General features: G+C 43.7%; 1 protein-coding gene across 1 annotated transcript; it reads left to right on the top strand.

Moving 5' to 3' along the window:
• The first annotated feature begins 8,875 nt into the window (after positions 1 to 8,875).
• Positions 8,876 to 9,973, top strand: LOC103196078 (26S proteasome non-ATPase regulatory subunit 10-like). Its single transcript, XM_042780797.1, is given in 2 exon segments — positions 8,876 to 9,261; positions 9,763 to 9,973. Coding segments are annotated over 2 exon segments (597 nt in total).
• Positions 9,974 to 10,881: the final 908 nt, after the last annotated feature.

Consider the following 10,881-nt stretch of genomic DNA (forward strand, 5'->3'; position numbering starts at 1 on the left):
GAGAAAAAAAGCCCAAAATTAGAACCGGGCAAGGGAAAAAGAAAGAATCAAAATAAAAAGGATGGGAAAAAAGAGAGAGAGAGAGAATAATTTAGGAACAAGCAAAAAACAAATCAGGGTGGGGGGAGGCAGGCAGGGTACACAAACTGCATCAGAACATACAGACTGGGATGGAATTCCTGCCAGCCCAGAAGGTGGGTGGAGGTGAGGGATGGCCACACCTCCATTCACCAAGAGGGTGTGGGGTCTAAGAGTAATGAGGGGAATATCACACCTTTCTGCTCGTCTGCCTCTGGTATGTCCCTGCTGTCCTCAGCAAGCAGAGCCTATTCTTAGGTCCCTGGAATCTGAATGAGAATGCTGTCACTTTAAATATCCAAAACGGCCACTGCTTATAAACGTTCAAAATGGCTGTGTCCTCCAGAAAGCCAAAAGTCCACAGCTCAGTTTTCCTCCTTCTTTGCTATTTCCCTTTCTAGTCATCAGCTACTGGCGCAGTTGTCCATGCAGCCCTTGGTGAGCAGGGCTGATTTTTAGGTTAATTCTCAGGTCCTAACACCTCCTGGAAATATTAAAACTGTTCATGCTGTCAGGATAGCTGACAGTTTGCAGCTCTGTTTGTCTCCTTATTCATTGTTTTCATTCAGGTCTGAGCCAACAGGGCTCCACCTGGCACACAGGAACTGATAAATGGCAGCTGCTGTTGTTATTGTGGAAATTATTATGAATAGTAATAGTATTCCCTACAAGCCATTACTACACTGCTTCCTTTCCCTGGAATATCCTCCTCCCACACTCTTGACTGGAACAATTGCCATTGAGTCAATTTCAACTTATTGCAACACTATGTGACAGAGTAGAACTGCCCCATAAGGTTTCCCAGGCTGTAATCCTTACAGGAGCAGATTGCCAAGATTTTTTTCCAGAGTCACTGGGTTTGAACTGCCAACCTTGGGGTTAGCAGGTGAGTGCTTAACTACTGCATAACTAGAGCTCCTGGAACAACTTATTACCTGACCTTTAAGTTTCGACTTAAGGAATCCATCCTACAGGGAGCCTTCCCTGAACCCCTACAAGAGCATTAGCTACTTCCTCTGAGCTCTCCTGGCCTTCTGGACTCCCACCTCAAAATTCTAATTTCTCACTGCACATGTCTGCTTATTTCTCTTCTCTACCAAATTCTGAATGCCTGAGGGGTGGGTCTGGTCACTGTGAACTCCTGCTGCTTGGGTATACCAGTTACCATCAAGTTGATTTGACACATGGCAACCCCATGTGGGTCCGAGTGGAACCATGCTCCACAGGGTTGCCAATGGCTGATTTTTCAGAAACAGAACGTCAAGCCTTTCTTCTGAGGCTCCTCTGAGGAGACTTGAACATCCCATCTTTCAGCTGGCACCCAAGTAAGTTAATCGTGTGTACCATCCCAGGACCCCTGTCTGGATCATAGTAAGAATAAATATATTAATGCTGGTGTTACTAATACTGTCATTATTGTTGTGTGTGTGTGTGTGTGTGTTGTCATTAGTGAATGTCTAGCACATAGAGTTATTTAGCTCATTAACTGATATGAACTGTGTAAGGTAATTTAGTGGGTGGTTAATGAACATTTCTCAGTATCTTCTCTCCCCAGGCCCAGAGAGGTACTAATTTGCCCAAACTCCTCTTCTCTCCCCTTGCCACCATGAGCTCTTTAGAAGAATGCTCAAATGTCCTGCCTCTGGAGTACTTTTGCATTTCATCCTAAAAGGCACCCAAAGGACATTTTGGGCTCATTGGTGGTTGAAACAAAAGAATACCCAAGTCTGGAGACAGAACCTAACTATGGCTCCCTGACTCCCTACTTTCTTTTGCCTTCCCAGGTCAGCCTTTCCCCATGGCTGCATAAAATAGATTGAATCGAATGGACCCCATCACGCCCACTGCTTCTCTCCACTAGGGCCAGGAGCAGCCCAACTGCTCAACTGCAGCTGAAGACACAGGGCAGTCAGAGCCGGGCTTCTCCTTCCAAAAAAAAAGCCGCCAGCCCAGGTCACAGGGAGCCCAGAGGACAGGACAAATGCAGAAAATGTCCTTGAGGATGAATGGTCTTGTCCGATGCAGACATAAGAATAACAAGGGAAAAGACACCACTCTTTGGTCTGATCAGAAGCTCATTTGTTTGAGGGACAAAGAAGAATCTAGAATCTTGGATCCAACCTTGCTCAGAGCAAGGTGACCTCGAAGGGCCGGGGAGCTCTGCCAGAGGCTGGCTGCAGAGGCCTGGGCCTCCTTCCAGCCCTGCACAAACGGGAGAGGCTAATAAGGCAGGTGAGAGGGCTGAAGTTCCACCAGACGCTGGAATGTGTGACCAGCTTCACACACACGAGTTCCTCCCACACCCCGGTCCTGGTCCATCTATCATTATCATCATCATCATCACCCTTTAACAGACGAGGAAACTGATGGTCAGAGGGGTGAGGTAACTCCAGGTTCACGCAGCTCATCAGTAAGCAGATCAGGATCTAAACCCAGAGTGGAATGGCTTCCAGGCTGGTTATTTTGTTGTTGTTATTGCTGTTGATGTTTTATTTTGTTTTTAATCTCATTTTCAATTCATTGTAGACTTACATAAAAGTTGCAAAAATAGTTTAGAGACTTCCTGTATACCCTCGACCTGTCATTATTAGCGGCTGTCGAGTTGACCGCAACTCATGGTGACCCACGCACAATGGAAGAAAACGTCCGGTCCTGTGCAATTCCCATACTCAGCTGTGGATCAGATCACTAGCATAGAGAAGGTTTTCATTAACTGATATTCAGAGGCAGATCACCAGACTCTTCTTCCTGCACCGTTCTAGCCAAAAGTGGTACTGAATCCTGTCAAGCAAATAGCAATGTGCAAGCCTCCACTGACAGACAGGTGGTGTTGTGCATGGGATGCACTGGCTAGGAATCGAACGTGGCTCTCCCTCATGGGAGACCAGAATTCTACCACTGACCTATGCATGTCCCTTACCTAGAGTCCCCTAATGTTAAATTTGTTATTTGTTGTTATTTGCCATCGAGTCGATCCTGACTCGTAGCAACCCCTCCTTGGGTTTCCAAGGCAGTATAATTACGGAAATAGGATTGCCCAACCTTCCTTCTGAGGAGTGGCTGATGAGTTTGAAATGCCAGCCTACTGGTTAGCAGTCAAGTGTCGTAGGCACTAATGTTAATATCTTATAATAATCACAACCAGGAAGTTACCAGTAGTGCAATTAACCACAGCCCTTATTAGATTGTCACCCATTTTTCACAAAGGTCCTTTTCTCTTCCAGGACCCAGTTTGGACCCCACCTTACATTTAGTTGTATGTCTTCTTAGCCATCTCCAATGTCTGACTGTCTCCCTTTGCTTTTCATGACTTTGATTCTTTTAAAGCATACTCATCCGTTATTTTATAGAATGTCCCTTAATTTTATGTTTTCTCATGATTAGGCTGAAAAGAGCTTTATTCGGGCAGAAGACTCAAATTGAGTAGCACCAAACCACAAGGGAAAACGTATTCTACTGAGTATCAATAGTGACTGGCTTACCACTGAAAAAAATCCAGAAGCAAGAAAGCTTATTTCTGATTGGCTAATACAATTTATTATTGAAACACTGTCAGGATTTCACTGGCCAATGAGAGTGGAAGCACCGACAGAATCTCTTTGTTCAATGAGAGATACCAATAGGAAAGTTAGGCTTAGGTTTTGGTAAAGACAGTCTTAGTGGTGTTGCCTACTAGACTGCCAATGCCGTTTTGTCAACTCCGCAACTCTGTTTTGATTTCATTTAACACAGGGAAAATGTGTTTTCTCAAAGACAAATGATAAGTGAGCTACTCCAAAACTAAAGCACAGGCCCTGGTCAGCCTGCAGAGAGAGTTGTTGTTATGTGCCATCAAGGCGGACCCGACTCATAGCAACCCCTCCTTGGGTTTCCGAGGCAGTATCACTATGGAAGTAGATTGCCCCATCTTCCTTCCGAGGAGTGGCTGGTGGGTTTGAACCACCAGCCTTCTGGTTAGCAGTCAAGTGCCTTAGCCACTATGCTACCAGAGCAGAGAGAGTAAGTGTGGAGAAATATCTCCACAGATGCAGAATCAGATAAATGCCAGTCTCCCTCCCCAGAAAATGTAAAGTATATTTCATAAACCACTTCTCGCTAAAACTCACACTAAATTTCATACACAATTTCAAAAAATTAATCCATACACTTAACAAGGCCGAACACAAACCTTTTCCTTTTTGCCTAAACCTACTGACAAGGTCAGTCCCTGGTTGGTACAAATGGTTCAACTCTCAACTGCTAGCCAAAATGTTCTCAGTTGAAACTCACCCAGAGGCAGCTTGGAAGAAAGACCTGGAGATCTTCCTCCAAGCAGTCACAGCCTTGAAACCCCTCTGTAACAATTCAACCCTGAACACGTTGGATCACCTGAGTCAGAACAGACTCCAGGACAACCAACAACACCACCGACAAGGCCAAATGCAGATCCTCCAACCTCTTCTTTATCTCATGATTGATTAGCTAAGATCAAGACTATTGGTCCCTCTGAAGCAAGCTAACCACAGAGAGAAACATTTTTCACTCAGACAACTGATTGAGACACTCTCTGCTTGCAAAATAAACCCAACTGAAAATCACCCATCTGCAAATTGTTTTCCTTGCCCTATAAAAGTCGAAGGCAAAAGCATCCTTCTGAGACACTCAGATCTTCAGAGCTGTAGTGTTCTCCTTATTGTAATTGCCTCAGTAAAGTCACTCTGCTTTTGTCTTTGACAGACCCCACACAGATTAAGAATTTCTCCTTTTGGACCAGGTATGCTGGTCTGATAGAGCCTGGTGGAACCACTGAGACTATGGTCCCTAGCTGCCCTTCAGGTCTGGAATTTAACCCACACCTGTGGCTTCCAGCCAAACAAGAGGCAGGCATATGGGTTGAAAATGTACCTGAGGTGGATACACTCCTTGGAGAGAATAATCGTGGGAGAAAGAAAGACCGTTTATGCACAGGGAGACAGTTCAGGGAGCAGGAGTGCATGGAGGAATGGACACAGGGAGGAGGTAGCTATCAAGAAGAAATGGGAAGGGAGCTGTTTGCAGTGGGGTAAATTGTAGTCAATGTCATGAGACAAAGCGTATGTGAACTGCTGTATGGTAAGTGAATTCACTCTGTAAACTTTCCCCTAAATCACAATTAATAAAAAAAAAAAAAAAAAAAAGAATTTCTCCTTTTGAGATAAACACGGTTTCTCTTTCAAGCTTAGGTAACCTTCCACGTTCTCCTCCAGCTAAAACTGCCCCTGACATTGATACCTCAGGAAGTATGAAGAGTTTACATTTTAACAGGGAAATGACACTTTGTTGTCTAAAAATGCAACTCCCACCTCTAGCCTTAGATCCCAATGGATAACAGGGGAAGGAAGGAAGGAAGGAAGGAAGGAAGGAAAGGGTCTTCCTAGGCTTTGTAAATCCTATCACTGGGGTATGCCTTCCTCAGTCAGAGGATTGCTCAACTCCAGGTGGGACCACCATAGCAAGGGCAACTTTGTGGGTGGACAGCTCAAAAGCAACCCAAAGAAGATAGCTCCAGTCCACTTCCCTAGTCCTAGTTGTCTCCTATAGAAGTTGATAAGGATTCCATTTTACTTGGATCCACAATCAATATCCATGGAAGTAGCAGCCATAAAATCAAATGTTGTATTGCATTGGGCTAATCTGCTGCAAAACACCCCCTTTAAAGTGTTAAAAAGCAAAAATGTCACGTTAAGGACTAAGGTGCACCCGACGCAAGCCATGGTATTTTCAATCACCTCATATGCATGTGACAGCTGGACAATGAATAAGGAAGACCAAAGAAGAACTGATGCTTTTGAATTATGGTATCAGCAAAGCATACTGAATATACCATGGGCTGCCAGAGGAATGAAAACATCTGTCTTAAAGTCCAGCCAGAATGCTTCTTAGAAGCCAGGATGGCAGGACTTCATCTCACATACTTTGGACATGTTACAAGGAGAGATCAGTCCCTGGAGAAGGACATCATGCTTGGCAAAGTAGAGGATCAGCAAAAAAGAGGAAGACCCTCAATGAGACGGATTAACACAGTGGCTGCGACAATGGGCTCAAGCATAGCAAGGATTGTGAACATGGCACAGGACTTTATAGTGTTTGTTCTGTTGTGCATGGGGTTGCTATGAGTCAGAACTGATTCAGTGGCACCTAACAACGGTTGTCTCCTAAGAAGCCCTGGGGATACAATGGTTAAGCACTTGGCTACTCATAGAAAGGTTGTTGGTTTCAACACACCAGCGGCTTCATGGAAGAAGGACCTGTGATCTGCTTCCCTGAAGATTAAGGCCAAGAAAACACTATGGTACCACTCTACTGTGTAACACATGGGGTCACTATGAGTCAAAACTAACTGAATGGCACCTGACAACAATAGTTGTCTCTGTGATAGTTAAGGTTATGTGTCAACTTGACTGGACCAGGATTCTGAGTGGTTTCAGCAGTTGTGGTGTGGTTGTTCCCATGATGAGATCTAATGAAAGGTAGTCACCTCCATTGTGGGATGAGCTTTCAGCAGTCAAACAGTTGAAAGGGAGTTTCCTTAGGGGTGTAGAATGTTTCCAATACATGTACGGACATCTGGGAAAATGCAAAAACTTTCTTTTGGATCTGAATCCTGTCATGCTGCCTGCCAATCTTGGGTCTTTCAGTCCTGCATGAGTCAGGAAAACCCTCCAGCTTGACAGTTGACCCAGGAACTTGGGCCTTGCCAGCCTCTGTAACTGTGTGAAGGAGCTCTGGTGGCACAGTGCCTAAGGCATATGACTACCTACCTGAAGGTTGGTTCAAACCCACCAGCCCCTCTGCAAAAGGAGGATGGGACAATCTACTTCTGTGAAGATTTACCACATCAGAAACCTAATGGGGGTCGCTATGAGTTAGAATTGACTTTATGGCAGTGAGTTTGGTTTGGTTTTGGTGTATAACTGTGTGAGCCACTTCCCTGAGGTAAATTTCTCTCTCCCTCCTTCCCTCTCTCCCTCTCTTCCTCTCTCCCTATATATACAATCTTTACTGGTTTTGCTTCTCTAGAGAACCTAGCTTAGGACAGTCTCCTACCTTCTGCTGCATTCAAGAATCAGGAAGCTGTGACCCAGAAAATAAAAACAAGGGCAATGCTCCCTCTTCCTCTTGTCTCCACACAGTAGTCATAACTCCTAATTATCAAGTATCTTCTCTGTGTCAGGTACCATGCAGAGTATTCCAAACACAAAATCTCATTCAATTGCTTTTTTTTTTTTTTTTTTTTTTAAGAATACTATATGCTGATGGTACCAATATATAAGGTACACAGGTCACATAGTGAAACTTGTGAAAGCCGGAACTTGACAGAACTGCCTTGTTTTCCAGGTCTTACAAATTTTCTACCTTTGACAGGTTATGTCTTACGACTTTTTGATCACTCTCCATTAGTGGAAAATATTTGCATTTCCTTCCCTGACAGATTTACACTTTATATAAGTTCTGGCTTTTACAAGTTTTACTGTATGGTGAAAAGCAAGCTTCCCATCTCTTCTGCCCCCTTTTCATCCCAGATACAATCATTGTTCTTTATGGGTCACTTCAGATCTATTCTATGTATATAAGCTCACACATTTTCCCACACAGAAGTGGTAGATGTCTACATACACAATGTTCTGCACTGGTTGTTTTGGTTTTTTTTTTTTTCCACTTAACAATATAACTTGGAGATCTTTCCACATCAGCATACATAGAGCTGCCTCATTATTTTTAATAGCTCCATGGTATTCCATTTCATGGTGTGCCATAACTTATATAAACAGGATTCTATTGATGAGCAATCAGGTTGTTGCAAACTAATGCAACAATAATGAGACTGTAATAAACAATCTTGTACATACATCAGACATGTGGGTGTACATCCACAGGCTATACTATAACCCAAAAAATCCATTGCTATCGAATCAATGCCACCAACTCACAGCAACCCTGTAGGACAGAGGAGAACTGCCCCATAGGGTTTCCAAGGCTGTCACCTTTACGGAAGAAGATTGTCACATCTTTCTCCCATGGAACAGCTAGCTGGTAGACTGGAATCGCTGACCTTTCAGTTTGCAGTCAAGCACTTAACTACCACACAAATAGGGCACCTTTATAGGATACACCACAACAGGAGAGAATCATAGGTCAAAGAACTGTATACTTTTCATTTTGTTAGACATTGCCAACATCATTTAATTTCATCCCCATGATAATCCCATGAGTGGAGCTATTTGTATTTCCTTCCCACAAAGGAGGAATGCAGGTTCAGAGTTGAAGGGACCTGCCCTGAGTCCTACAGCTAAACCAAGGCAGAGACACCATTAACCTGCTGTAGAGTTTTACAGTGCTCATAATCCCCTGTTTTACTGCCTCTCTGGAAAGATTTCTTCTGACCAAATATATCTCCCTAGCTTCCTACTCAATTGCTAGAAATGGGACACTGTGGCAGAGTGCTAACTGCCTCTCCAACAGCCATCTTCCTTCTTCTGCCATTGTAATGTTGTTCCCCAAGTTTTAGCTGGCCATATGGAGACCTAGAATAAAGATGACTTCCTGCCTCCTCTGTAGTTAGATGTCGTCACATGACTAGGTTCTGATCTATGGATGTGTGCAGAAGCAACCTACGCAACTCTGGGTCATGTCTTTTAAAAGCCAGGGGCATGCTCTCTCTCCCCATCATCCCCTTCCTATTGGTTAGAATGAGAGCATCTAGATGAGTTTGCCTAGCAACTCAAGAGTAATATCTTGTTAAAGAAAATTATCCAAGGGAGATCCTGAAGAAAGTGCAATGGAGGGGTGTGTGTCTAACTTAATGGTCTGCAGCCTGGCCCACAACGGGAAGCTGGAGGAGCTGAAGGAGAGGATCCTGGCTGATAAAGCCCTGGCTACCAGAACTGGCCAGGGCACCAGAACTCCACTCCACTGGGCATGCTCAGCAGGACATACAGAAATAGTTGAATTCTTACTGCACCTTGGAGTGCTAGTGAATGATAAAGATGATGCAGACTGGTCTCCTCTTCATATTGCTGCTTCTGCTGGCTGGGATGAGATTGTAAAAGCCATTCCGGGAAAAGGTGTTCAATAGAATGCTCTCAATCAAAATGTCTGTACCACACTGCATTATGTAGCTTCCAAAAACAGACTTGAGACTGCTGTCATGTTACTGGAAGGTGGGTTTTATAGCTGGAGCTATTTGTCAACTTGGCTGGACCACAATTCTGTGTGGTTTAAACAATCGTGATGTGGGCTGTTCCCATGATAGGATCAGATGTATATGTTTTGAGCAGCCAATCCATTGAAAGGGAGTTTCCCTAGGGGTGTGGCCTGCTTTCAGTATATTTATGGACATCCTGGGAAAAGAGAGACTCTTCTGTGGATCAGCATTCTGTTGTGTTGCCTACAACTGTCCGTGAGCAAACAATCCACCATTCAGCCTGGAGATCTTGGATTCGTCATATATTGGAGTCAACAGCCAGTACTGCCTGCCAACTCTGAGCTCCTCAACCCCTGCAGCTGCGTGAGTCAGGAAAAGCCTCCAGCTTGACGTTTGATCTAAAAACTTAGGACTTGCCAGCTTCTATAAGTGTGTCAGTCATTTTCCTAAGATAAATTTCTCTTTCTCTCTCTCTATAAGCTTTACTGGTTTTGCTTCTCCAGAGAACCCAGTCCACACAGTGAGGCTAATGCAGATGTCAAGGACCATTTTGAGGCTACAGCAATGCACCAGGCAGTACAAGGACACTTAGCCTGTGATGAGGAGAGAATGGAAGTAGCAAAACTGCTGGTGTCCGGTGGAGCAAGTATTTACATTGAGAATAAAGAACAAAAGACACCCTTGCAAGTGGCCAAAGGTGGCCTGGGTTTAATACGCAAGAGAATTAAATAAATAAGCAGGTAAGGGCTAGTATAGTGGCTCTAGAGTTTAGGTAACTCAAAGCTAGTTACCTTAAGTTAAGCAGCTTGGATTTATTTTTGTGTATGTTTTATGGTTTCCCCTGGTGTCCTGGAAACTAATGTACTTGTGTACAAGACATCATCCATGAATGATGTATGTTTTCTCACCTTCAGTGTCTGATACACATACTGAATATTATTCCTGCTGAGGTACTTGTTTTAAGCTTATAACTTGTTTTCCAGGCAACAAATAACTATTGAAATTGCTCTTCTATTGCATATTATTCTATATTGAATTGTGGTTTCTTTTGAGTAAGTGATTCTGTGGCTGTGGTGCATCTTTAGCACCCTCCATGTACCCTCTACCCCCTCTTAGGCAGAACACCACCAATAGCACCAGGCCAGTTATTCTGCCAGATGTTTCTAGATGGATTCTAGAATGTTCCTCCATAAGTTGAAACACATCCTAACTTGTTTTACAAGCTCACTTCTGTTTTTTCAACTGTAAGGTTTAATTTGTTTTTTGTCATAGGAGGAATTCTTTTATATTTTTGTGGACCAAATTTTAACTTGGAGGGCATGATATTCAAGTCTGGCATTCGTAAACACTAAAATAACTAAAATCATGAAAATTAATTAATTAATTAAGAAAATTATCCAAAACCTGGAAATAAGACAAAAGGACAACTACGTGCCCTGTCAGTGTCACAGAGGAGCACTGTGCACCAGGTTCATCCAAAAATTTCTCAATTCTTGAGAGGAATGGGCTTCTGTTAGACTATTATTTCCAAGTAATTCTGTAAATAAGGAGAAGCTCTGAGAATGGTCTCTAGCCTTTGGCATGCGTGGACCCTGCATGTAGCCACGCCATTGCTCAGCAGCCTGCTATGCTCTGCCGAC

Source organism: Orycteropus afer, unplaced genomic scaffold (assembly GCF_000298275.1).
Source record: "Orycteropus afer afer isolate SDZICR_OR568_19922 unplaced genomic scaffold, OryAfe1.0 scaffold00061, whole genome shotgun sequence".
Classification (NCBI taxonomy): domain Eukaryota; kingdom Metazoa; phylum Chordata; class Mammalia; order Tubulidentata; family Orycteropodidae; genus Orycteropus; species Orycteropus afer.